This window comes from Daphnia pulicaria, chromosome 1 (assembly GCF_021234035.1).
Source record: "Daphnia pulicaria isolate SC F1-1A chromosome 1, SC_F0-13Bv2, whole genome shotgun sequence".
Lineage (NCBI taxonomy): Eukaryota > Metazoa > Arthropoda > Branchiopoda > Diplostraca > Daphniidae > Daphnia > Daphnia pulicaria.
Genome location: NC_060913.1, coordinates 25,512,030 through 25,535,205, shown reverse-complemented (window position 1 = coordinate 25,535,205; position 23,176 = coordinate 25,512,030). Strand labels below are relative to the sequence as shown.

Here is a 23,176-nt window from a genome sequence, read left to right as displayed (position 1 = left end):
AAAAGAAAAATGGGTGTAATTACTTCATTGGACGAGTCCGATCAAGAGCAACCAACAGAGTACAAAACTAAAGTTTAAAAAAAAATTGAAGTGATTGTTTAATTTATTTAAAATGGTGTTTTGAAGACCTCAGCTGTCCATGGCGGGACTATGTCGCCGTCATTACTCACTCATTCAAAAACGCGATAGATTTGATTTGGGCGGGTTTCCGTGCCATATTTATTGCCCGATTTATTGGCAGGAAATTTCTTCTTTGAAACCTGATTCATTCCACATCCCAATATTTGTTTCGTTGTAACTGAAAAAGTCTCAATTTAAACATTTATTTCACCCTTTTTTTTTCTCACCGTTTCCATGACGTGTTGTCCGGCGCAGCCCCCCCCCCCCTCCCTCCCTCTATTCTAACAACCGTAAACAAATTCTAAACAATAATTCTTTTCTGTTTACAAATTGAAATAAGAAATCGACAAACTATGGCAGCATCAATAATTCATCGTATATTCCCCGCCATGCGATTCATCCATTAATTGACTAGAAAAACAAACGTTACTCAACTCACTAATAAGAAAAAAACCTGCTAAATTCTATCCCAATCCCCCGTGGTATTAATGTTCACCTTTCCAATTCAAATCTTTTACTTTGGTGGTTTCAAAGTGATGAAATCTTGATCGTCATAGCCGGAATGGCTGTTTAGGCTTTCTTCGGCGGCTTTAACAGTTTCCTCATCGATTTCTTCTTTCACAGGTTGGCCGTCCTTGTCCAGCATAAAGTATTCCTTTTGCAAAAGAAACGTCATTATTTAAATGGCGTCAAATTGAACAAAAATGAAAAGATCCAACCTCGAGAGCAGTGGGGATTTTATGATGGACTTTGCCTGTCATTGGAGCGTTATTCGCCATATCCAAGTCTGAACTTATACCAGAAGTGCGGACCAATCCTTCGGCCACTTCGGTCGACGCGCAAGATCTGTGTAGGCAGTAAAGATCCTTCTGGCCATCGTTGCCGCACCAAGTTCCGTCAGGGAAATGAGCAGAAACTTCAGGTAAACTGTTCAACTCGAATCGTGGGCTGTAGAAACCTTCTCGATCGTTTCGCTGGCAGAAAATGGCACACGATTGCCATGGCCGTTCTGATAAGATTGAAATTGTTAATCACTTTAAATGTTCTTTAAATTCTATGATTTTCTTATTATACTTTCAGAGAAGGCCGCCTGAATGCCAGTTCCCTTTGGATCGATGAATGGCACAAGTTTACTGAACTTGGCGCATTGCTGGCCAGCATACTCGGCTGATGTCAGTCGAGGTTTTTCACCGCAAAGTTGAGCATCGTCGCAAATCGTCGCTTTGATGCTTGAACCTTCACATCGATGCAACACGTCACTTGGCTTTGGATTGTTGCATTCCCTTTCGCTTTCCACTGCTCCTATTGCACATGTAAGGATCATTTTGATACTATTGTATAAGCAGAAGCCCAGTGAAATGCAAATTATGTGAATCGTACCTCGAGATTTCTGTAGACACCCAGAACCGCAGGGTTTATTTTTCCAGTCAGACCATCCACCTCGAACTGCTTCTACATTTAAAGCACGACCAGTCGATACGCATTTGCCTCCATTACACCACTACTTGATCAAAATCAATAAGAATAATAATAAAATAACCAGATATTTTTTAAAATATAATAACCATTGAATTCCCGCAGACAGTTCCTGGGAGAGCTGGCCCGGAGGAATAGTAGCCGTCACGATTTGGCGTTCTACATTTCATGGAATTGCACGACTCCTGATGAATTACAAAATATATTTAAGAAAAGGTTATGTGTTCTATTTTATTATAAATTTTATTTTTAGAGTTTACGGCAATGTCGGCGTTTGTGGCGAAGTAAGCAACGGCAGCCTTGTCACGCAAAAGAATTCGGCATTGCTCATCGGCCGACCACAGCTGGCCGGGTCTATTTCTATATTTGTTGTGGTTATAGTCGGGAAAGTTGCCGGAAGGAAGATCGTTCATGCAAGTTTCTCTATCGAGTAGACGAAATTTTGATCACTTTAGCGCAATTTAATTGGTTCAAACGTTCAAAGAGAATTTTACTTACGTGATGGAAGCCAAAGTTTTGGCGCTGCAAGTTGACCAGGTAGCTTCTCCTACAACACCTCGAGAAGGACTCATTATGAAACCTGTATAAGAAACATTTGAATTTTATGTTGTATTTTAACTTAACACGGATAAATCATTCAAAATTACCCTCTGTCGCGCAGACGTTCCCACTCCTGTCGTGAGACATCCCTAAACTAATCAAAAGAAATCATTTACAAAAATGTTTAGTGAATTAATGGCTAAAAAAATTTTTTCAGGTATTCACTCACTTGTGGCCAATTTCATGTGCCATTACGTAAACTGAAGTGAATCCGGTGGAAGGATACGGTTGACCTCGCTGGTTCGTGACTCCAAATTCTCCGATGACGCAATTGTAAATGTCAGTGCAAACGCCAGTGACAGTGGACAAACCTGAAGTGAAAAAATAATAAATTAATTTTCCCAAGGTAATTTTTAATGCAATTTAATTTAATACCCATTGTGACGTAATTATTTTTCCCTTTTTCAACTGCATAGAAATCAAGTCCAGATAAAAGAAGTGCCATATCCCAATGTTCGGCATCGCTGTCGGAGGGTTTGTTCAATTTCGTCTGAAAAGAGCAGAAGGAATCGAGAAGTTGCCCACGCTCTCCGTTGTTTACTAAATTGGCCGGTGGTTTGGCGTGGAATTCCATGTAAACAATCGACAAGTCGACACGTTGGCCCAGACTAGGAAGGTGGTACAGTGCTTGCATCTACAATGAATTTAATGGTAAATCTTTAGTCCAAAGTTCCTTTTAATTTAGGCTACTTTCTCACCGCATTGACGAAGGCAAGGATCAGCTCACGGAGTTTCACATATTCTCTGGCCCCTAAGTAGGGCATGAACAAAGAAAGTGCAGCTGAATCCACAAAAACGCCTAGCTCTATAACCTTGTTTGGTGCAGCAGCTTTACTTCCAATTGTTTTCTCAAGTGCATTTTTGCCCACATTCTTTGACGATTTATCAGTAGAAGCTTTGTTGCTCTTTCGCTTTACAATTGTTTGTGATTCCATCTGTTAAAAAAAGGATTTTTATGTTTACAGGATCTGTAATCGAGACAACTGAGACTTGAAGACAGTGTTACCACAACTGATTGACGAGTGATGTTTGATTTTATCTGCATAGGTAATTCCGCTTTTGAGATAAGTCATTAAATAATAAAGGTCATTAAATAATGGTAGCAAAAAATTTCATGCCGAAATTCAACAGTTACCATCACAGCTTTCTTGATGAGCTTTTAGATGTGGGAAAGGATCAACAGCACGAATGATGTGAGCACCGATCATAATTATTTCGTTGTCTGTTTCAGGTGGAGAGTGGAGCATTTGGCGGAGTCGCGAAGGAATCGGCTTAATTTCCATTGGTTTACCTCCATCAATCATGTAACCGTGCTGTTTGAATTATATTCTATTACATTTTAACTAATTTTTAAATGATTAAAGTTATAGATCATACGATATCGTCGTCGGTGCAGTGACTAAGAGCTGCAACTAATCCGTTGTCGTAGTGGAGAAAGTGGCAGTCGTCACCTCGAGGATGTTCCTCAACAAATTCTTTGTCCTGCTCTCCGTTGCTCCTCACCACCGTCTTCATGTTCGGCGCCATGAGAAAGTTATTCGGTCGCACTTTGAGGTTGTAGTTCCTATCAAATGAATCGACTGAAAACCCATTCAACATTAAATTTTTATTAACTAATTGTTTCATACTTTCCGTTGGCAGCGAACGAATAATGGGCGTGATTTTCACGAGGGCCACTCCGCTTCGTTTTGGGACTGGCGTTTCGTTGAAGAGGATCTTCGGGAACGAAACTTCGATGGCGGCGGATGTAGACGACCTCGTACTCATCGACTTGTGACGAATTGTCCACGCCAAATGTCCGTCCCAACTCGTCGACATTCATCAACGTGTGCAAACTGCGCAACAACTAATACAGAAAACGTAAGTGAAATTGTTATTCCCTCAGTTTATAGTCGAAAATAGATGGTCGATTTACCCCCGATGGCTGTGGAAGCACTCCAGCTGAGGCCAAACCGATGGCGGACAAAAACAAAACCCACTTCATTGTAAAACAGTGCAAAATCTACTGATTGTTTCTGCGGAACATCGAGCAATTTATATGCCACGATAGGAAACCGAAAGTTCCTTAATCTTATATACCACCTGCTCGCCAGTATAATCTCAGTATCCTTTCTTGTACTTTTCAGCTGTCGAAATAACGCGGGCTCCCATGGCTGTGATTAATGTTCGTTTTTTGTATGGCAGTTTGTTTAATATTTTAAACCCACTATCTTTTTTGTATTTCCCATATTCAATTTTCCGCCTTGCGTGCAAAATTCTAATTACGTATGAGCTCTTGGTTATTCATTCTTGTTTCAATGTAGTGTGCTGTACCCCTATAACGTTAACTTAGGGAAATAAGGAATAGAATTGATTATTTTACAATTTTTTAGTTTGTGCCCAAGTCTATTATTTGCGTTGTAGGGGAGACTGGAGTAAAACGGGACGGTTTTTGTTTCCCCCCTATATCTCCCAAACTAATTATTGAATTTCTTTAAAATTTTGTTTTTATGTATTCCATATTGTAATGAACCCCCCATATTTTTTATATAATTTTATAATGAACCATTTCCCCATAAAATACCTTTAAAGTTTCCTCAGATTTGTGGGAGGGGCCTGTTTTGGGGGGTAATTGAGGACACTGGGGTGGGTGATGAGGGACGTCCTCCGTTTTCGCCTTCAAATTCATCAATAAAATTAAAAAAAATTGAAAAAGTGTTCCACTGCATATACTCTTTGAGTTTATAAATGTTTCAAATTGATTATTGTGTTAATGAACCTTTTTTCTTATAAATACAAAAACCCTTATGGAGCAGTAGGACATCCTGCGTTGCTAGGTAACGAAATCGAGCCTCTTAAAAATGCTGTACGCTGATTGGTCCGTAACTGTCCCAAATTAGCCAAAAACAGCTGTCCCGATTTCCCGGTTTAGACACTTTTTTTTTAAAGTTCATACTGTCTAAACTAATCGATCTAAAATTATAATTTCTGTTTTAAACGATCAAGAAATGAATCAGCTTCATTTCCATATTAAATTTACATGCCATTAGCGTTTATTTGTTTCTTCAAACATAAAATGGCGGAGACAAAAATTTCTAAAAAAAAACCGTTTTTTTTGTTTTGTCAATAACTCATGCAGTTATTGACAAAAACCAACCAAATTTCATGCCAAATTAGATTATACAGATTTACATAACATACTAAAAAATTTTACAGTTTTATTAACATCTACTATTTTCCCCCCCACTGTCCCTTTTGACCCGGTGTCCCGTTTTACTCCAGTCTCCCCTAATTGTTTGTGTTGTGGACTCATAATTATCTATACCCTATTTTCGACAGGCTTGCAGCGGAGGTCGTCATTATATCCAACTGTACTTTGTTACCTTCCGGACGAACAGGGACCCTTCCAGATTTCATTTATTATTAACGCCCAATATCGAACAAGGTAGTAGCCTATTCATATCAAAATCCAATCCATGTTAATATTTCAAGTCAGTTCAGTTTGATTTCTGCAAAGGTTTAATTCAACTGACCTTGACACGTTACCGAGGGGTTTTCCCTATTATTGGAATATGGATGCACGATTAAATAAACGTGTGTTTTTTTTGGTTTAATAATTGATGTATGGAATATGGATGCACTATGTCTCAAAGAAATTGTGATTTTCGCGAAGCTTTCAGAGCGTAGGGATTAAAGTGAGAAACATTTTTTGGGACGTCAGTACTACAAAATTTCATACGTCAGTAATTAATGTAATCTCTGTAATCGAAAAGAATCGTTGAGCTACAAAGAGAAAAGTATCTCTTACAGCATATTTAGAAGAACTTAACATATCAGTCGGTATCAGTTGGACACAACTCCAGCGTGAGTTTATTGCCCTTTTACAGACCCTCATCAACCGGAAGCATTTGCAAAGCATTTCCGTACATGCTGGTACTCTTACCAAAATAATTCGTGATTCTCGGAACTTAAAATTTTTCACGAAAAACTTCTTTCCTTTTTTTCAAAATATTTTATTTCAAAGTCGTCGCCAATTCAAAATTGTAATCAAACTTCGCCAAATTCAATTCAATTTACGCCTTGATTTATCCGCCAGATTTTATCATCCAATTGACTAGAAAGACAAACGTAACTCGACTCACTAATAAGAAAATAACCTGCTAAATTCTATCCCAATCCCCCGTGGTATTAATGTGTTCACCTTTCCAATTCAAATCTTTTACTTTGGTGGTTTCAACGTGATGAAATCTTGATCGTCATAGCCGGAATGGCTGGTTAGGCTTTCTTCGGCGGCTTTGACAGTTTCCTCATCGATTTCTTCTTTCACAGGTTGGCCGTCCTTGTCCAGCATAAAGTACTCCTTTTGCAAAAGAAACGTCATTTGAATGGCGTCAAATTAATCAAAAATGAACAGATCCAACCTCGAGAGCAGCGGGGATTTGATGATGGACCTTGCCTGTCATTTAAGTGTCCATGTCTCGGTACTCATACTCTTCCCAGAACTGGAAATCAACGATTGTTATTTGACCTTGGTGATCATCAACGACGGTCCACACTCTGCGAATGGCTCTACTGAATGGGTTAGTCGCTTTCCAAATCGAGGAGTGTCAAGTACTACCAAAATGAAAAACAGTAAGATGGAAATAAGAGACTTGATTTTAAACTTGTGTTTTTTTTTTAATTTACCTTTTTTCATTAGGTTTATTTCTTGTTAGGAAGAAAAGAAAAATGGGTGTAATTACTTCATTGGACGAGTCCGATCAAGAGCAACCAACAGAGTAGGCCTATAAAACATTTTTTTATTTAAGTGATTGTTGAATTTATTCACAATGGTGTTTTCGTTTTATAAAGTCATTCATGAGGGTAATGATAGTGACCAGAGTTGTTCAACATTTTAGCGGGACTGTCGCCGTCATTCCTCACTCATTTAACTACACACGATAGACTTTATTTGGTGGTTTCCGTGACATATTTATTGCCAGGCCATATTTCTTTTTTGAAACCTGCTTTTTTCCACATCCCGATATTTTTTTTGTTGGGAACTGATTTGAAGTCTCAATTTAAACATTTTTTTGGCGATCGTCATTCTTGCGGGTATCGATATAGCATTTCAAATGGAGGACTAAATCGTTTTGAATGGAAGCCAGGTAAATTTTTTTAATCTTGCCCAAAAGAAAACAACTACATGTCCGTTTTTTCTTTCCTCAAGATTTATTTAATCGATTTAAATATTTATTTTGTTTTACAGAGAGGGAGATGAAGCTTTAAGTGATGAGAGGAATTCGACCGTTTTTGTTACAGAGGAGATGGTAATTGAATCGGCTACTAGACTAAAGGAAGCGACAGAGTATACTGATAAGATTATGCGATTATATGAGTTAGCTGCGAACCGTCTCGAAGAGATAGAGAAGGGAGTGCTGTCTGCCTATGAAGCTTCTCCCGAGGAAGTTGAGCTTGAAAGGTACACACAATATATAGTATCTGGTCTGGTGGTATTGTTTTAAAAAAAAAGGTCATGAAATTATTTAGGTGGTGCGAGATGAGGAAGAGGATGAAAGCGTCTGAACAAACGGATCAATCGTAAACGCCAAAAATTTGTTCTTCGTTTTCACCCTCCTTTTCCTGCTACATTTTCTTATACTTACCTCGTCCTATTATTGCCATCACACACCTTTATACTTCACCCCTTATACCTCTCACCCCATACTTTACGGGCTAACTAAAAAAGGTGTTATAACGATGTGAAGCAATAATTGTGTTTTTGTGTTTTGTATTGTCTGTATAATGTTTTGATCTGGTCTACATGGCAAGTACACATTTAACGGCGTCATATTTTCTTTCTTCGTTTCTGCTCGGATTTTGTGGTAGCAAATGAATGATGCACTTCGTTAATTAGCTCAGCAAATTTCAATTTCTATCCCTTCGTTCTGGCTTAGTTTTAACTATTATTTAATTAACAGGACAATGGAATATGTATCCAAAAAGTATTGCCATCAATCATTCTAAAGAACACTACAAATTCTAAACAATAACTTTTTCTGTAAACAAATTGAAATAAAAAATCGACAAACTGTCAATATTTCAATAACTGTCAATAAAATGAAAATATTTCATTTTATTCCCCGCCGCCATGCGATTCATCCACGCAATAATTGTCTAGAAAAATAAACGAACTAAACTCACTTATAAGAAATAACCTGCTATATTCTATCATCCCAATTCCCCGTGGTATTAATGTTCACCTTTGACCTTTCCAATTCAAATCTTTTACCGTCCTTTTACTTTGGTGATTTCAACGTGATGAAATCTTGATCGTCATAGCCGGAATGGCTGTTTAAGTTTTCTTCGGCGGCTTTGACAGTTTCCTCATCGATTTCTTCTTTCACAGGTTTCTAGATTCTATTTGAAAATTTCTTTTTCGAGTGTTTACGACAATGTCAGCATCAGTGGCAAAATAAGTTGCTTTGTCCCGCTAAAGAATCTTGCACTGCCCATCGGCCAACCACAGCTGGCCGCGCGGGTCTATCTCCGTATTTGTAGTGGTTAAGTCGGGAAAGTTGCCAGTTGGAAGATCGTTCATGCAAGTTTCTCTGTCAAGACGATGAAATTTTGATCAGTATGTAGCGTCATTAATTTTGGATTCAAAAAGAGTTTTACTTACGTGATGGAAGCCAAAGTTTTGGCACTGCGAGTTAAGCTTCTCCTACAACACCTCACACCTCGAGAAGGACTCATTACGAAACCTGCATAAGAAACATTTTTATTTCCCGTTTATGTCACGGATAAACCATTCAAAATTACCCTCTGTCGCGCAGACGTCCAAGCAACACAACTTTTCGTAAAATTTTAGTTATTTCATATTTCGATAGAAAATTAACAAAAGTTGTCGATTTCGGCCAAATTCTGCTTAAATTGCTGGACACATTTTGACCCAAAACTTTACGAGAATCGCTGATATTTGACCGAATTTGATGTCAGACCAATAGATGATAGGATTTAAATTTCCGCTTATTTTCGGTACAAAATTCAAATTAAATTCGAGTTCGTGAACACTAGATGGCGAATGATTTGTTGATTTCTTCATGCATGGCGAACGATTGTCGTTACGGGTTTCGTATACGTAGCCTTCATATCAAAGAAGGCTAAGGTGGAGGAAGAAGAAGTGATAGAAGAAGTCGCCGGAACGGAGGAAGAAGAGTAGGCTGCCAATTGTCACAAATGTGGGCAATCAGCTCATCCGGATCCAATCTGATTATCCGGCGCTCGGCAAGAAGCGCCCCAAAAATGAATTTAAGAAGTATATAATTGACGTGCCGAGTGAATTTTATCCTCAGTTCCCAATTTAAATAATTGTGTTTTATCTTTCTTTATTTTTTCGTTGTAGTGGATAGCAGCGATACGAGTGAGGAAGAGAGCGACCTACGAAGAGAAACCTACCAAACGGAAACGAGGCAATGAATCTTGGGACTCATCTGGAGAGTCCAGCAGTGACGCCTCCTAGGGCAGATCGAAAAAGCGGAGGTGATTGGCTTGATGTGAATTGTAGCCAATTCATTTAAAGCTAAACTTGATTGTCTGTTTTTTTTTTTTTTTATATTAAAGTGTGGCCAAAAGTAAAGCGGAACAGGTCACAGCCACCCCTAAACCCAAGCCCAAACCACCGCCGCGTAATGCGCCTGCCAATCGAGACAGAGGCCGTGGAGGACGATCCAACAAAGTCGAGTTGCCAGTCCTTTGATGAAAGACGAGCTTCCAGCCGCCGCCTCCATCCCTGTTTTGTCGCAAGACCTTCAAGTAACTTTCTGATTTCGTTCTCATTATGTTTGGATCACATATTTAATTGCTGGTATGGTCTGTCCTTCCAGGTATCGAGATTGATACAAAAGATGCAAGCAGATGTTCCGCCGCCAACGTTACCGACTTGCAAATCAACCACCCGATCAATTCTCAATCCATTTCAAGCAGCAGCAACTGTCCGGCGAGGCAAATTCCAGGAATTCTTCCGCAGCCGACGCTCGTTCGAGACGTTTTGGACAGCCAAACGCCACCACCTGCCGTCCAGTTGCCTCCGATAGTGGTGCCGCCGCTCACTCAGCCGCAAATCATCGCACTCAGCGTCTAGTTGCCGCCACTCTACAGCCATGGTGGAGCCATCAAGCAGACGCGACATTCTCTGCCGACAACGCCGTCAATGTATTTCATTCCTCACGTCGTCAAAATGAGCGATTTGATTGCGTCCTCGACTCCACTGTTGTCATTCGGCCTTACCCGACGACTGCGACGTCGACGTCGTTGAGCCCAAGCATCAGCGGTAGCTCAGCACCTGGTAACCCTCTCAGTATTCAAGGACTCCTGGGCACAGATTACGGCTCGATCCCTTCGGTGCGGCCGTCTGCGCATTCCATCTTGCCGTACGGAAATACGCCTCACATGATAGGCCACAGACCTTTCCTCAATCACACACCTTATGCGAATCCTTATAGTGCGGCGCCGGTTACGCCTACTCCTCGTAAGGCACTCAATTACTGCTTCCATGAATCAAATGGAGAGCCGGGCGCAAACGGTAATCCAATTATCCTGTCATTCAAGCCTCGTGTTTCAAATATCTTGAATCGTGCTCCTAATTTTAGGGCTCTTCTGGGGATGAAGCCGACGGTACTAGTTTTGTTGATTACCAAACACGAATGGTTCAGGCCACCAAAGAAATTGCTCGACTATCCATATAGCCACCGTTATGACTTTTTATATTATAAATTCTATAAAATTTCACTGTCAATTCAATGTATTTCTTGTCGTCATGTAATACAAATGTTTCATTTAAAATTAAAAAAAAACGAGTTACTGAAACAAAAAACAAAACAGAATGCGCCTTCGACATGACAAACAAACAGAAAAAAATAACATTAATTAGGCACGTGATTGTAGTAATTGGCCATCATTTCTCCCTCCATTCTTTCGCCACGTAAAGCAGCGATGACCCGCAATTTGCTTTGCATATTGAAGATTGCACCTCTCCAATAGACGGGTCTGTCGCTCATTCTCCCCCACACCATTTCAATCAGTTCCCACAGCTCTGCCGGATCTTCTGGCTGGATACGCTGCATTCTAATAGTTTCTTCTATTCTGTGCCATACAGTGAAGAACGGGGAAAGATGGCTGGACTTGAAGGGCCATTTGATTTCTTTAATGTTGATGTTGCTCTCCAATTTCTTGAAGCACTCGAACGACGATGTTGTCAAGGCACAGCCACTGTCGTCCACGAACCTGAGTGGACCAATCCCGAAAAGAGCTGCTGCTTTCGGAACGAGATAGTTGTCCACCAGGTCTGTGATGTCTGCATCGTTGTCAAGGAGGGCAATTTCTCCAGCACCATGAATAGAAAACCAGGCCCAAACGCGGATGCTCCCGACTGTTTTTTTGGGTGCACTCATGCGGTTGTTGGACCCGAGAAACACGTAACCTGCCTGGTGAATACTGATGATGAAAAAATGCGAATTAAAAATTGAAACAGTGAAAATAAATAAATAAAACAACTCTCACCTGAAAGTTTGGATGTCGACAAAAATTACTTCGTCCCAGGAACGACAGGAATGTTCCGTAGCGAAAGCAAAACGCTTCCCTACTTCGTACTTGTTTAAAAACCACGAGTTCCATTTATACTATGGAGACGTCTTCACAGGATTATTGTTAGAAGGAAATGAGGAAGAAATGAGCTTTCTGAACAAAGGAAAATTGTCTGCGGGACCAAAAGGCTGGGTGATCAATTGATGAAGGTCGCATAGGTATCCTTAAAGCGCACATGTTACGCAGGGCTGGGTGAGTATTTTAAGGACTTAGCGCTTGACCAAATGAGAAATGGTTTTTGTAATTTTCTAAATATGAATTTACGGGGAGGGAATGGTAATATTCCTTACAATATGCGACTCATTACAAGGTTAGGGGACATAGTCTATAGCCTATCGTGACGAGTGACACTTTCTCGACTAAGGAAACGGATTAGTTGCGAATCTGAGTCACTGCAATGACGACGATATCGTAAGGTCTATAACTTAAATAAATAATTTTAAAAAAGTTAACATTTAATGGAAAAAAATCAAACAGCAAGGTTACATAGTTGATGGAGAGAAACTGATGGAAATTAAGCCGATCCTATTTCAACTCTGCCTCCGCCAAATGCTCCACGCTCCACCTGAAACAGAAAACGAAATAATTATGATCGGTGCTCACATCGTTCGTGCTGTTGATCCTTTCCCACATCTCAAAGCCCAAATCAAAGCAAGCTGCGATGGCAACCATTAACAATAAAAATACACTTTACGTTACCATTATTTAATGACAAATTTTATTTATTAGCGGAATAACCGGGAATAACCGATTCAGAAGTAACTCTTATTCTATCAGTTGAAATGATTAAAAATAACTCAAGGTCATATTACCTGAACTTTTCGAGACATGTAGGGAAGGGTTGTCTTTTTCTCGCTGTGATATAAGCACGCTAAATCTTATTATGACTGTCTCGGTGTGTACCCTGGGGTGAAAAATCCCAACCCTTATTCTGTGTGCGCCTGATTTGACGACAGTTCACTTCATGGAGCTTTACTGAAAAATATGGCTGGGCAACAGTTGTAAGTAGGTTCACCTATATAATGGTCCGTACGCCGGCAACCTTCCGAAAGCTCAAATGCACATAGGGCGTTTTAATAAAGGTCTCCTTTGTAAAAAGGAAAAATGTCCGAAAGTCCTTTTGTAAGGTATTTAAAAAGAAATCCTGATATGTAAGCGCGGACTTTGAACTAAATAGGTTTTGTAACTTATGTTGTACGGGTTTGAAGTACACGCAGGGTACGTTGTATTAGGCGATAAATTTATAAATTGATATATCGCCAATGCATCTTATAAATCGACTTCTTATTCAGATGTAAATAAAAGTGAACCTTGAATTAAAACAGCTGATTAGCCCAAAAATGTTATATTTTTATTTTTAAATATGGGTGGAAAAGGAAAAGAAAAACAAAAGAACACCATTCCGTTATTTTCGGTTATTTTACAATTATTTTTCCAAGAATATTGCAACTTTACAATTTATTTCATAACAAATCTCAAATTGGCATAGATAGCCATTCCCGGGAAGTAATGAGATGCCCAATAGCGTGGCCATAATCAAAATAAATGTCAATCATTATGTGCATACAGGCCTAATAATCAAATTCGCAAACACAATCAGTTTGCGTATCGTAAACGCCATCTCATGGGCGCACGCGCGCTAGTTTAATTTTTTAGCTTCTACGGCCGTTTAGTGTATCTTTAAGTCCCTATCGTGTAAAAGATCGATTTTTTAATAATCAACCTGTTACAGGTGAACCTTCGTTCAAAAAGTGATTTACAACTGTTGTTTACATATTCATCTTGAGTATTTTATAAATTTGATTTTATATGCGCGTTGTACTACCAACTTATCGGACGAATGCCCATGTTACAAATTTCACTGTTACAGGTGACTCAATTAATAAAAACACTTTTTACAATATTCTTCTTTTTTCCATATTATTACGCCTGAACCTACTTACAACTGCGGCCCAGCCAAAAATATCTGTCAGTCGCAGTCAGTCGCTGTCAGTGACACGTGTCACGCTGTAGGCCGCAACATAGTAATTTTTGCAATTCATTTCGATTAAATTATAATTAAGAGCTTTTGCATTTCAAGATGTCGAAAAATCAAAGTGCCGACAAATCCGATGGAGATTCAGGGTCATCACAAACAAGGTTTTATTTTTTTCTGGTTTTTTTGTTATTTTCTATTATGTTTTCCATAGCACCGTATTCCGATATTCATTTTTTTGCGTGTTTTACAGTAATTCAGTAGATTTAAGTGGGGCGGCCGAAGCGGCCGAAAATGCAATGAGGTCCGCACAGTTTCAAGTTAATAAGGAGAAGAAGGCAAACAAAAAAGGAGATTTTGAAGACAAATATTCTAATGTCATAGATAAACTTCTTGCAAAGGAAACCCAGCCAGAGAAATTGAAGAAGGTAATATTACCCTACACCACCTTCTAACTTACTTCGTTGCAATAATTTATGTTATGTACTTAGGCTTTGGCTGAAGTCGATGCCGAAGTAAAGTCTTCGATGGATCCTGAACCTGATAGAACCGATGAAGGCGAACCTAGCGACGCCCTGGCCGGTCCATAATGGTATGGAGCGTGGCGTGTGTATGGACTATGGAGAGACCAGGCTACCATTGTCCATTGTTGTGAATTAATGTGAAATCTTTTTCGTATGCTAGTTTCGTTTGCCAGTTTAGCATTTGATTTGAACCCACTTTTTCTATTTCTTTGGATTTCCCATATATTTAAGAAACGAGTTTGCCTTTAGCGTGAAAAATTCCAATTACGTGTGAGCATTTGGTTTATTTATACTTTTGTCGGTGTATCACTGTACCCATATGTACGTTATCCGAGAAATAGAAATTTGTTAATTCACAATTTTAGTTTGCGTCCCAATATTTTTTTTACTTGTCATTGTTTGTGTTGTCGAGTCAGAAGTATCTGCCCTATTTTCGAAAGGCATACAGCGGAGGTCGTGATTATATTTAACTGTTCTTCGTTACCTTCCAGATAATTTTCTTTCTCATTTTTAGTTCGGTAAAGATAGTAAAGAATCGTTGAGCAACATAGAGAAAAGTGTCTCTTATTATTTAGACAAACTTAACATCAGTCGGTATCATTTGGCGAACCACGTGCTGAGTTTATCGCCCTTTTACAGAGTACAGACCTTCATCAACCGGAAGCATTTGCATAGCATTTAATGTTGGTACTGTTACAAAATAATTCGTGATTCTCGGAACTTACAATTTTTCACGAAAAACTTCTTTCCTTTTTTCAAAATATTTTATTTGAAAGTCGTCCCCAACCCAATTCAAAATTTCACTGAGTTTTGAGACGTTTCCAATAGATTTAGATCATAGATGGCGTGTTGATTGTGTCAGTTATGGCACGTTATGGGCTTATGGCGGTTTGCTGTCAAAAGTTTCAAGCTATCGTTTCTTGAAAATTACCAATGAATTCATAGGTAAATTCGATTGATTTGATTTCGTCTATAACTTGTCGGTTATGTGTTCTATTCCGTTCGTGTACATGTTGGATTACCTTTTTTTTCTCATCAATTTACACGAGTAAACGTGTAAGGGTCGTGCAGCTTAAGATACTATTTTTGTTCAAAATCATTGTATTCTACTGAATATGCCACCAAAATGATATAGGTAACAACAAATACTATCTTCATTACAGTATTGCAGAAACATATTCTTATTATCTTTTATAAGGATTTTTATAAGGAGCTTTATTAATACAGTATTGCTGAAACATATATTCTTCTCATCTTTTATTAGGATTCATCATAATTATCTGCTGTTTGTATTGGACTTGCTAGATCGCCAATCCCAGCATGACCAATATCTCTCATTCCATCTTCTTAGAGAACCTTGGTGACCTTAGATCATAAGTGATTGGTGGTTTCATGTGTAAGTTCACTCACTTGTCATGTCACTGAACTTTCTTTGTGCAGTCTAATATGTATTTTAAGTATTGATCTGCACTTACATCCATCTAATGTTTAAGATACAATTTTCAAGTGTATACACTGATAACTTTTGAATTATTCTTTTAGATCATAGACGTCAAGCATATTGATAAATTATAAACAAGGTGATTCACTCTTCTTTTTTTTTATTTACAGGTACTACAGGTTTCTTAATTTGCATGGCAGACTTTATGATGGTCCTTTTTTCTATTACATGATGTCATTTAAAGAAAAAGGACAAAGTGACTATACAGTCAACAAGGTCCCTTGTTCAGTAACACATTGGCTGCTACCTTTCTTGATTTGAGGTACTGTATTACTTTCTGTCACTTTAACCTCATTTGAATTTTATTGTCAACAAACTAAATGTTCATTCTGCTTTTACAGGGTAACTCTTTCGCTACTGATCACATCAACTGTTGTAAACTGATGAGAGAATGCTGCAATTCAAGACTGATACATGGCTCTGGTCGAACGGGGACTTGGAAGGCGCATGATCCGATGAAAACTTTTGGAGGGTCATGAGTCTAACCCGGAAGCCTAGTATGACTACATCTCCCCGGAAAAACTTGCCTCGTACTTCTCTCTTCTTCTCGGCCCAGATACATATCTCTGGGGGCCGTAGACGTTCCATCCGCGTGTGCGAGTTGGTGCGAGTTTTATCAAAGCAATGCACAGGGCAAAAAAAGTGTTATTATAACGCTCACCATATCCAACCCATCAGAAATAAAAATCAACATCTGCCAAAAAGTCCAGCGAACATAAAAAAAAAACCTACAAAGAACAATGGCGCCTTATACCCCCTTATACCTCTCATCCCATATACTATACGGGCTAACTAAAAAACGTGTTATACAATTCGTTATGCTATAATTGTGTTGTAATCTTTTGATCGTTTAACATGGCAATAATTGAAAATTGCGCCAAATTTAATAGAATTTAGTGAATTTACAACCTAGTTTATCCGTAACCAGACTTTTTCTTGGCTCACAGAAACCCTGTAGTTATTTACGAATGAATGTGAATGACGTTACAAATTTGCGGAACGAATGCATTTATTTGAATCGATATTTGGATTAAAACCTTAACCGTCACATCCCATTTCATTAAGTGCACACAATCCCGTTTGGTGACTATAGAAACATAAAACCAATAACCCAAATTTTTGTTTTTTTAGATAATACCTTAGATAACTCATGTTAAAATCATTCCACAACCCCAACCCGGTGTGCACATCAATTGTAAATTCAGTTACTATCATGTCTTTTAGGTTGTTCAAAAATAACAGAATGCTTTAAATTGTTTTTTACTTTGGTGGTTTCAAAGTGATGAAATCTTGATCCTCGTAACCCGAATTGCTTTTCCCGCTCTTTTCGGCGGCTTTCAGCGTCTCGGCGTCGATTTCCTCCTTCATGGGTTTACCATTCTTGTCCAGCATCAAGTACTCCTTTTGTCGTGATTAAATAAGAGGCCGTCATTCAGAAAACGTGCAATCATTTTTTGTTTTTTTTCGACTAGAATACAACCTCTAAGGCGGCCGGGATTTTGTGACTGACCACACCCGTCATCGGAGCGTTGTTGGCCATGTCCAAGTCTGTGCTGCTTTTCTCTCCGGTGCTGCGGATCAATCCTTCGCCAGAGACGCAGGATCGTTGGAGGCAATACAGATCCTTCTGGCCGTCGTTGCCACACCAAGTTCCGTCCGGGAAATAAGCAGAGACGTCGGTCAAACTGTTTAAATCGAGTCGTGGTGTGTAGAATCCTTCCCGGTCGATTCGCTTGCAGAAAATGGCGCACGATTGCCATGACCGTTCTGGTAAAAGGTATAAAGAATTAATTGTAAATCAATCCAACTACGAATGGAATTAATATTTTAAATTACTTTCAGAGTAGGCCGCTTGCATGCCAGCGCCTTTAGCATCGATGAATGGCACATGTTGGCTGAATTTTGCGCATTGCTGGCCAGCATATTCGGCCGGAGCGACGCGTGTTTTTCCGGTGCAAACTTGTTCGTCGTCGCAAACGGCCGCCTTGAGACTGGCGCCTTCGCAGCGATGCAACACGTCACTCGGTGCTGGATTATTGCACTCTCTTTCACTGACGACCGCTCCTGTTTGCCATAGTTTAAGTTATCGTAAATAAGAAATGGAAATTTAAACGGAAATGGATTACACCTTTGGATTTCGTGAGACAACCGGAGCTGCAAGGTTTGTTTTTCCAGTCGGACCATCCTCCTTGAACTGTTACTATTACGTTAGAGCGGCCGGACGGAACGCAGCTTCCTCCATCGCACCACTTAAACCGAATGACAGATTAACATTTGCTGAAATGATTCATTTTTAAAATTTAGAAATGTCACCAGTGAGCTACCGCAAACCGTTCCGGGGAGAGCTGGGCCAGACGTGAAGAAGCCATCGCGATTTGGTGTTTTACATTTCAGCGAGTTGCAAGACGCCTGAAAAAGTAGTAAAATTGTTCATTGAACGAATTGAATTATCATTAAAATAATTCGAATTGTTTGTTTACGGCAATATCGGCGTTTGTGGCAAAGAAAGCAACGGCAGCCTTGTCACGCAAGAGAATTCGGCATTGCTCATCGGCCGACCATAACTGGCCGGGTCTATTTCCGTATTTGTTGTGGTTATAATCGGGGAAGTTGCCGGAAGGTAGATCGTTCATGCAAGTTTCACTATTGAGAACATTGTAGAAATTTTCAAACGTTAATAATTCTTTCATTTTTCGAGTATAGGCTGGATGATTTTGAAAATGTCATTTACGTGACTTTGGCAAGTGTTGAGGCACTGCAAGTAGACCAGGTAGCTTCCCCTACTACACCGCGAGATGGACTCATGATAAAACCTTCAAGAAAATGTAAGTTTCATTTTCAGTTTCAATTGTTTCTTATAAGACGCCAGTTTACCTTCTGTAGTGCAAGTGTTTCCTGAGCTGTCGTGGCTCATACCCAAACTTGTAAATCAAAATTTAATATTATCCCCATTAATTTTTTAACTACAGAATTCAAATTGTTAACTCACTTGTGGCCAATTTCATGTGCCATTACGTAAACTGAAGTGAATCCGGTGGAAGGGTACGGTTGACCCTGCTGGTTCGTGACGCCAAACTCTCCAATGACACAATTGTAAATGTCAGTGCAAACGCCAGTGACAGTGGACAAACCTAAAAAGGAAAAACATCAATTAATTGTACCCAGGTAATTTTTAATGCAATTTAATTTAATACCCATTGTGACGTAATTATTTTTGCCGCCCTCGATTGCATAGAAATCAAGACCAGATAAAAGAAGTGCCATATCCCAATGCTCGTTATCGCTGTCTGAGGGTTTGTTCAATTTCGTCTGGAAGGCACAGAAGGAATCGAGAAGTTTTCCTCGATCTCCGCTGTTGATCAAAGTGGCCGGTGCCTTGGCGTGGAATTCCATGTAGACGATGGACAAGTCGACTTTTTGGCCCAGACTAGGCAGATGGTACATCGCTTGCATCTTCATCATTAAAACAACTTTGGTAATTTTCGCCATCGGAAAATTGTGTACAAATTAAAATTACTAACCGCATTGACGAAGGCGAGAACCAGTTCACGAAGTTTGACGTATTCCTTTTCTCCCAAGTACGGCATGAACAGACCTAGTGCCGCTTGATCGATAAAAATTCCCAACTCGATGACTTTATTCGGGGCAGCGGCCCTACCACTCGCTGATGGTTTTTCAAGGGCGTTCTTGCTTGAACCACCAACTGATTTTCCGGATGGTTTCTTTCCCTTTTCTGATTTACCCTTTCGCTTTTCTAGTGACGAAGGTTCCGCCTTTTGTAAGGGAAATAACTTGCGTTAGATAATACCTTTTTTAGAGGTCTTACGAGCTCTATGTTACTTACCACAACTGGTTCCTTGGGGAGTATTGGTTTCATTCGAGTAGACACATCAACTATGAAAAATTATGTTTTAGTCTAGCTATAAAAATGTCTCGCCAATTATTAATAGTTACCATCGCAGCTCTCTTGATGAGCTTTAAGATGTGGGAAAGGATCAACAGCACGAATGATGTGAGCACCGATCATAATTATTTCGTTGTCTGTTTCAGGTGGAGAGTTGAGCATTTGGCGGAGTCGCGAAGGGATTGGCTTGATTTCCATTGGTTTACCTCCATCAATCATGTAACCGTGCTGTTTGAATTATATTCCATTACATTTTAACTTTATTTAATTATTAAATTTATAGACCATACGATATCGTCGTCTGTGCAGTGACTAAGAGCTGCAACTAATCGATTGTCGTAGTGGAGAAAGTGGCAGTCGTCACCTCGAGGATGTTCCTCCACAAATTCTTTGTCCTGCTCTCCGTTGCTCCTCACCACCGTCTTCATGTTCGGCGCCATGAGAAAGTTATTCGGTCGCACTTTGAGGTTGTAGTTCCTGTCAAATGAATCGACTGAAAACCCATTCAACATTACATTTTTATTAACTAATTGTTTCATACTTTCCGTTGGCAGCGAACGAATAATGGGCGTGATTTTCACGAGGGCCACTCCGCTTCGTTTTGGGACTGGCGTTCCGTTGAAGAGGATCTTCGGGCATGAAACTTCGATGCCGGCGGATGTAGACGACCTCGTACTCATCGACTTGCGACGAATTGTCCACGCCGAATGTCCGTCCCAACTCGTCGACATTCATCAACGTGTGCAAAGTGCGCAACAACTATTACAGACAAAAGTAAGTTTTACAAACAATTTACAATGGATGGATTATAAAGGTATACCTTTGACGGCTTTTGGAGCACTCCAGCTGATGCCAAGCCGATGGCGCACAAGAACAGAATCCACTTCATATTAAAGTTGAGCTTTGAACAGCTACTGATTCCCAACAGGTAAATACGATCGACTTATATACAGCTCCAGCTCACAATAATGATTCAATATAATACTGGTAAGCAGGTGTGGCGCGTTGAACTCTACTTGTTGCTACCTGCCAACAACATCTGTCGCCTATATAATACAATAATAACACGGTAGTGTCGGCTATTACCTATATGTATGATCCGTGTATTGCCTATAATGAGTGCATGCAAACACAATCCACTGTCATGTTTGTGGAAAATAATAGAAAAACGAGATAGAAAAACATTTTTTAAAAAATTCAGGAACTTCACGCAAGGACACCGCTATTTAATATTTATCATTTCAATTGTAAGTTTAATAAATTTCTTTTTTTTGTTTTATTTTATTTTGTTATATAAATCTTCTTTTTTTATTGCCGATTGTTTAATTGTGTGATGTTTATTATTTGACAAGGACGAATGGAATATCCTGGTAAACGGTCCTGGTCTGGCGGAAGTGGGTGTTGTCACGACGGGTGGCTATGCAGCGGTAGACTCCTTCATCGCGGGCCGCGTATTCTCCAATGACCAGCCGAGAACCCACTGCCGATTGTTGGCGGATGGAAAACCTTGGGTCCTGCCGATCCAGCGCCCAACTGTCCACTCCATTCCGCTCCAATTTTTCCCACACGATATTCTGGTATTAATTATTAAAACATAAAATTTAATTTCTAGAAAGTAATTGAAATTGTTTTTAATTCATTACCGAGACGATGTCGTAGGTGGGAGGAAACTGGCAGGTGAGTTCGGCGTCCTGGCCGTTGACTCGAACTTGTCCCTGACCCACCAACTGCGGGTAGGCCTCGTTGGTGTAGTAATCATCGCGGTAGCCGACACTTTCGTAGTTGAGGCCGTGCAGTGACGTGTAGCCGCTGCCCTTGATCCGGTTGCCCATGTAGCGCGTGGTTCCGGGCAGGTAACCGAAATCAAGTGGGCGATAATCCGACCCGCTGTCAAAAGTGTTGGCCAGGAAAGGATCTGAATCGTCCATCGGAGCTCCCGGAATGATCGTCTCGGCCATCGGCCCCAGCAGCGATCCCGGCCGACTTTTAGGAATCAGGGCCGTGACGACAGTGGCCACTAATAGCGTTGAGCAGTAGAAGATGATGAACCGGATTTGCTTCATCTTGACGACGACTGGAGAGGTGTACTAAAGCGGACGGACTTGACGTCCGGGCCTTTTAAATAGACTCCGGCGACGGGGGTCTCATAAAAATGGCAGGCCGGATGACATTTAGGATGATATCGTGTCCTTGGATCTTTGATGCTTGATGGCGGAGATGAGTGCACAGCGGAAACCGACTTCGTGATGATGCCGTGCTTTCACGTTCCTGAGTGGCGCCGTGAAGAAAATATTATTATTATACGCGGGACAGGCGATTTGAGACTCTCGCGACTTTCACTCGCTTGGTGTATGTACATTCGTCATCAACTGTGTGTCCTGTTGCGATTTTCTTAATGACCGAGCCGTGTCGTTTCTTTTTTTTTATTTCATATTTTTCCACGGGTGAACGAGAGGAATTGACGTCAATCTAAAATCCATTAAAATCCCGTCCCCGGGTTGGGTTGTTCGCCTTCTGGCAGTTTTTCGGGAGTGAAATTTGATGGCTGTTTGACGTTCGCTGTCGTCATCGGCGAACTCAGTTTCTTAATTACTGTTATTGTCACAATTTGAATTTTCTTCTTTGTTCATGTTCTCCTTTTTTTATTTTTCAAAGTTCAATTGTTTTAAATTTTATTTCGCCCTTTTTTGTGGTTGGTTGCAACTCACTGAGAATTGAGGAAGTCGCTTCAAATGTTATTCCGATTAAATAAGCCACCCCGATACCCCTATGCACCTCGCGTTATCGTTACAGGATGAGATAGTGCTACCCCCCTTGACAGAAGTAATTAATCGGGTTCTTATACATGACGGGATCATTCACCTCTCCTCTTCGTGGCTCTATCTCACCCCATTCTTCTGGCCTTTTTTTATTTTTTATTTTTTGAATCCATTTATTTGCAGGTGGGTTATTTATACAGCAGTTCGTGACTTGGCGATGCGGTAGTTTAGTTGCAGCAACTATTGCGTAAAAGTTCCAAGTTTCTTCTTTTTTCTAAAACAATTGTTTTTTTGTTAGTAGGATTGTAGATGTTTTTAAAATTTAAATTCTTGTACTACCTAATTTGAATCTCGTTTAAATGTGTCTTGGTCATGTTCAGCGAAAAACAAATTTGTAATGATACGTTCGTGCAGGTCCGTCCGGGTAAAAAACCCTATTTACTTTTATTATTATTTTTAGTCAAAAGCTTATAATTGCCAGTTTACTGTTTCATTGTCCTTTCTCTTTTTTCGCGACTCTTTTGTGGATAATTTATTTAAAATTTAAATCCTAAGTTGATTACCTAAAAGTAAAATATTGTGTAACCAAGAAATAGATTTGAATTTTGAATTTACGGAATTTTATTCATTCATCACTAGATGGCAATCCCAATTAACTGGTAAATGCAAATTCGGAAATCAGAAATATTCAAAAATATCTGAAGAATCAATCAG

The 23,176-nt window shown here is 39.8% G+C and overlaps 5 protein-coding genes and 4 long non-coding RNA genes across 9 annotated transcripts; 5 read left to right on the top strand and 4 right to left on the bottom strand.

Annotated features, from left to right (window-relative positions):
* Positions 1-419: 419 nt before the first annotated feature.
* LOC124320163 lies at positions 420-6,369 on the bottom strand. Its single transcript, XR_006913797.1, has 2 exons — positions 6,333-6,369; positions 420-574 (listed from the first exon to the last, which is right to left on the bottom strand). It is a non-coding gene; the product is annotated as an uncharacterized LOC124320163 (long non-coding RNA).
* Positions 485-4,210, bottom strand: LOC124314584 (A disintegrin and metalloproteinase with thrombospondin motifs adt-2-like). The gene is made up of 16 exons (XM_046779782.1): positions 4,112-4,210; positions 3,825-4,042; positions 3,574-3,760; positions 3,332-3,509; positions 3,203-3,252; positions 2,895-3,131; positions 2,572-2,830; positions 2,366-2,507; positions 2,244-2,290; positions 2,095-2,176; positions 1,857-2,019; positions 1,686-1,781; positions 1,501-1,621; positions 1,195-1,422; positions 840-1,129; positions 485-775 (listed from the first exon to the last, which is right to left on the bottom strand). Exons 1-16 carry the CDS (start codon positions 4,178-4,180, stop codon positions 635-637), a joined length of 2,508 nt encoding a protein of 835 aa, XP_046635738.1. The 5' UTR covers positions 4,181-4,210; the 3' UTR covers positions 485-634.
* Positions 2,759-3,391, top strand: LOC124320173. The gene is made up of 3 exons (XR_006913807.1): positions 2,759-2,847; positions 3,162-3,243; positions 3,328-3,391. It is a non-coding gene; the product is annotated as an uncharacterized LOC124320173 (long non-coding RNA).
* LOC124319049 lies at positions 3,472-22,887 on the top strand. The gene is made up of 8 exons (XR_006912750.1): positions 3,472-3,500; positions 3,567-3,750; positions 3,838-4,056; positions 20,479-20,631; positions 20,699-20,772; positions 20,905-20,950; positions 21,056-21,280; positions 21,351-22,887. It is a non-coding gene; the product is annotated as an uncharacterized LOC124319049 (long non-coding RNA).
* On the top strand, positions 9,310-10,966 carry LOC124316616. The gene is made up of 5 exons (XM_046782630.1): positions 9,310-9,472; positions 9,560-9,696; positions 9,778-9,969; positions 10,041-10,738; positions 10,806-10,966. The coding sequence occupies exons 4-5, from the start codon at positions 10,072-10,074 to the stop codon at positions 10,820-10,822; spliced, it is 684 nt and encodes a 227-aa protein (XP_046638586.1). The 5' UTR covers positions 9,310-9,472; positions 9,560-9,696; positions 9,778-9,969; positions 10,041-10,071; the 3' UTR covers positions 10,823-10,966.
* On the top strand, positions 13,787-14,826 carry LOC124318355. The gene is made up of 3 exons (XM_046782822.1): positions 13,787-13,938; positions 14,028-14,202; positions 14,266-14,826. The coding sequence occupies exons 1-3, from the start codon at positions 13,880-13,882 to the stop codon at positions 14,362-14,364; spliced, it is 333 nt and encodes a 110-aa protein (XP_046638778.1). The 5' UTR covers positions 13,787-13,879; the 3' UTR covers positions 14,365-14,826.
* LOC124320150 lies at positions 15,298-16,215 on the top strand. The gene is made up of 4 exons (XR_006913785.1): positions 15,298-15,433; positions 15,604-15,694; positions 15,910-16,061; positions 16,141-16,215. It is a non-coding gene; the product is annotated as an uncharacterized LOC124320150 (long non-coding RNA).
* On the bottom strand, positions 16,791-20,627 carry LOC124314556 (A disintegrin and metalloproteinase with thrombospondin motifs adt-2-like). Its single transcript, XM_046779754.1, has 16 exons — positions 20,524-20,627; positions 20,245-20,462; positions 19,994-20,180; positions 19,754-19,931; positions 19,644-19,693; positions 19,321-19,572; positions 18,994-19,252; positions 18,789-18,930; positions 18,674-18,720; positions 18,531-18,612; positions 18,280-18,442; positions 18,113-18,208; positions 17,928-18,048; positions 17,636-17,863; positions 17,280-17,566; positions 16,791-17,200 (listed from the first exon to the last, which is right to left on the bottom strand). Exons 1-16 carry the CDS (start codon positions 20,590-20,592, stop codon positions 17,060-17,062), a joined length of 2,520 nt encoding a protein of 839 aa, XP_046635710.1. The 5' UTR covers positions 20,593-20,627; the 3' UTR covers positions 16,791-17,059.
* On the bottom strand, positions 20,791-21,766 carry LOC124316712. The gene is made up of 2 exons (XM_046782661.1): positions 21,347-21,766; positions 20,791-21,277 (listed from the first exon to the last, which is right to left on the bottom strand). Exons 1-2 carry the CDS (start codon positions 21,764-21,766, stop codon positions 21,044-21,046), a joined length of 654 nt encoding a protein of 217 aa, XP_046638617.1. The 3' UTR covers positions 20,791-21,043.
* Positions 22,888-23,176: the final 289 nt, after the last annotated feature.

What these genes read in the sequence shown, in the direction of transcription:
- LOC124314584 (XM_046779782.1), bottom strand. Translation starts at nt 4,180, where the DNA reads ATGAAGTGGGTTTTGTTTTTGTCCGCCATCGGTTTGGCCTCAGCTGGA. An exon ending in GTGTCTACAGAAATCTCGAG is followed by an intron (nt 1,423 to 1,500) that starts GTACGATTCACA and finishes CATGTGCAATAG; the next exon opens with GAGCAGTGGAAAGCGAAAGG. An exon ending in TCAGGCGGCCTTCTCTGAAA is followed by an intron (nt 1,130 to 1,194) that starts GTATAATAAGAA and finishes CAATCTTATCAG; the next exon opens with AACGGCCATGGCAATCGTGT.
- LOC124316616 (XM_046782630.1), top strand. Translation starts at nt 10,072, where the DNA reads ATGTTCCGCCGCCAACGTTACCGACTTGCAAATCAACCACCCGATCAA.
- LOC124318355 (XM_046782822.1), top strand. Translation starts at nt 13,880, where the DNA reads ATGTCGAAAAATCAAAGTGCCGACAAATCCGATGGAGATTCAGGGTCA. An exon ending in TCAGGGTCATCACAAACAAG is followed by an intron (nt 13,939 to 14,027) that starts GTTTTATTTTTT and finishes CGTGTTTTACAG; the next exon opens with TAATTCAGTAGATTTAAGTG. An exon ending in AGCCAGAGAAATTGAAGAAG is followed by an intron (nt 14,203 to 14,265) that starts GTAATATTACCC and finishes TTATGTACTTAG; the next exon opens with GCTTTGGCTGAAGTCGATGC.
- LOC124314556 (XM_046779754.1), bottom strand. Translation starts at nt 20,592, where the DNA reads ATGAAGTGGATTCTGTTCTTGTGCGCCATCGGCTTGGCATCAGCTGGA. An exon ending in AAATAATTACGTCACAATGG is followed by an intron (nt 18,931 to 18,993) that starts GTATTAAATTAA and finishes TTTCCTTTTTAG; the next exon opens with GTTTGTCCACTGTCACTGGC. An exon ending in TTGTCTCACGAAATCCAAAG is followed by an intron (nt 17,864 to 17,927) that starts GTGTAATCCATT and finishes TATGGCAAACAG; the next exon opens with GAGCGGTCGTCAGTGAAAGA.
- LOC124316712 (XM_046782661.1), bottom strand. Translation starts at nt 21,766, where the DNA reads ATGAAGCAAATCCGGTTCATCATCTTCTACTGCTCAACGCTATTAGTG. An exon ending in CCACCTACGACATCGTCTCG is followed by an intron (nt 21,278 to 21,346) that starts GTAATGAATTAA and finishes AATTAATACCAG; the next exon opens with AATATCGTGTGGGAAAAATT.